Consider the following 1,218-nt stretch of genomic DNA (forward strand, 5'->3'; position numbering starts at 1 on the left):
AATGTCTCAGGATACAAAAAAAAAGAGAGAAAGAAAAGAAAACACTGGGGAAAAAGTGGTACATGCCACTAAGAAGGTCATGAAGCTAAGAGCTCAGAAGTATTTCTCAGGGTTTTTTGGTTCTTGCCAATCAATCTATCCACATTCTTTTCTGTAACACTGAGGCAGACAGACATGCTGAACAGTACCTTCTTGAGTTCCTATCACCACTGGACCCCCAAGGAGAGAGAAAGAAAAGAAAACACTGGGGAAAAAGTGGTACATGCCACTAAGAAGGTCATGAAGCTAAGAGCTCAGAAGTATTTCTCAGGGTTTTTTGGTTCTTGCCAATCAATCTATCCACATTCTTTTCTGTAACACTGAGGCAGACAGACATGCTGAACAGTACCTTCTTGAGTTCCTATCACCACTGGACCCCCAAGGCAGAGGTGTCTTGGCTTTTACAGTTGCAGAGAAAGGCACTGTAGCCATCATTTCCCTCCCACATGCACCAGCCAACGTCCCTCACCATTCCTTCCATTCCATGTGGCAGGAGCAGGACAATCCCGTTGTGACGAACCCATTTGGCCTGGCCAGAGCTGATGAACTGGTCTATTATACACTGTGCTGTGTTGTGGAAATCACCAAACTGGGCTTCCCAGCATACGAGGGCGTTCGGACTGGCCATAGCAAAGCCAAGTTCAAAACCTGAGAACCAAATGAGTAGGAGAATTAGAAAATAAACAGATTTGCTGAGAATTATATTCATTTCTCATAAAAGGTAAAACAAACTAGATTTGCTGAGAATTCTGTTCATTTCTCATAAAAGGTAAAACAAACCCAAAACAAGAGCATGAACTGGATTTTTGTAGCCATGCTATAAATCATGCAGTTTTCAATAGTACCATTTCCATCAGAAAGATTAGCAAACAATATTTTTTCAAGCCTGACTCCAATTCTTTAAACTTTTCCTCAAATATTCCAGTATTATAGTCTTTATAATTAACAACTAAGCCACTCCCTCAGCTCAGACTTTTGGGTGATGTTTTCCTGAGAGCTCACTACTGTCTTTTCCTGTAAAAATCCACTTAGAACCCCTTACTAGTTCAAGAAGCTACTTGTTAATTTTAATACTTGCCCAGCCCTGCACAATACTGTCTTTTTTCCCCCCCTCTCTCATACGCAGGTGCTGAACAAAATTATTGGTGACATCAATTTTCAGTCCACAGGTAGGAAGGA

At 41.3% G+C, this 1,218-nt stretch overlaps 1 protein-coding gene across 1 annotated transcript in view; it reads right to left on the reverse strand.

Annotated features, from left to right (window-relative positions):
• Positions 1-748, reverse strand: part of LOC103811844 (2-oxoglutarate dehydrogenase-like, mitochondrial) — a 10,452-nt gene extending 9,704 nt beyond the window's left edge. Inside the window, exon 1 of the mRNA XM_009084841.1 lies at positions 509-748. Coding sequence (XP_009083089.1) covers positions 509-748 — 240 coding nt within the window. The remainder of the gene's footprint in view (positions 1-508) is intronic.
• Positions 749-1,218: the final 470 nt, after the last annotated feature.

The sequence above is a fragment of the Acanthisitta chloris genome, unplaced genomic scaffold, assembly GCF_000695815.1.
Source record: "Acanthisitta chloris isolate BGI_N310 unplaced genomic scaffold, ASM69581v1 scaffold14101, whole genome shotgun sequence".
Taxonomy (NCBI): Eukaryota; Metazoa; Chordata; class Aves; order Passeriformes; family Acanthisittidae; genus Acanthisitta; species Acanthisitta chloris.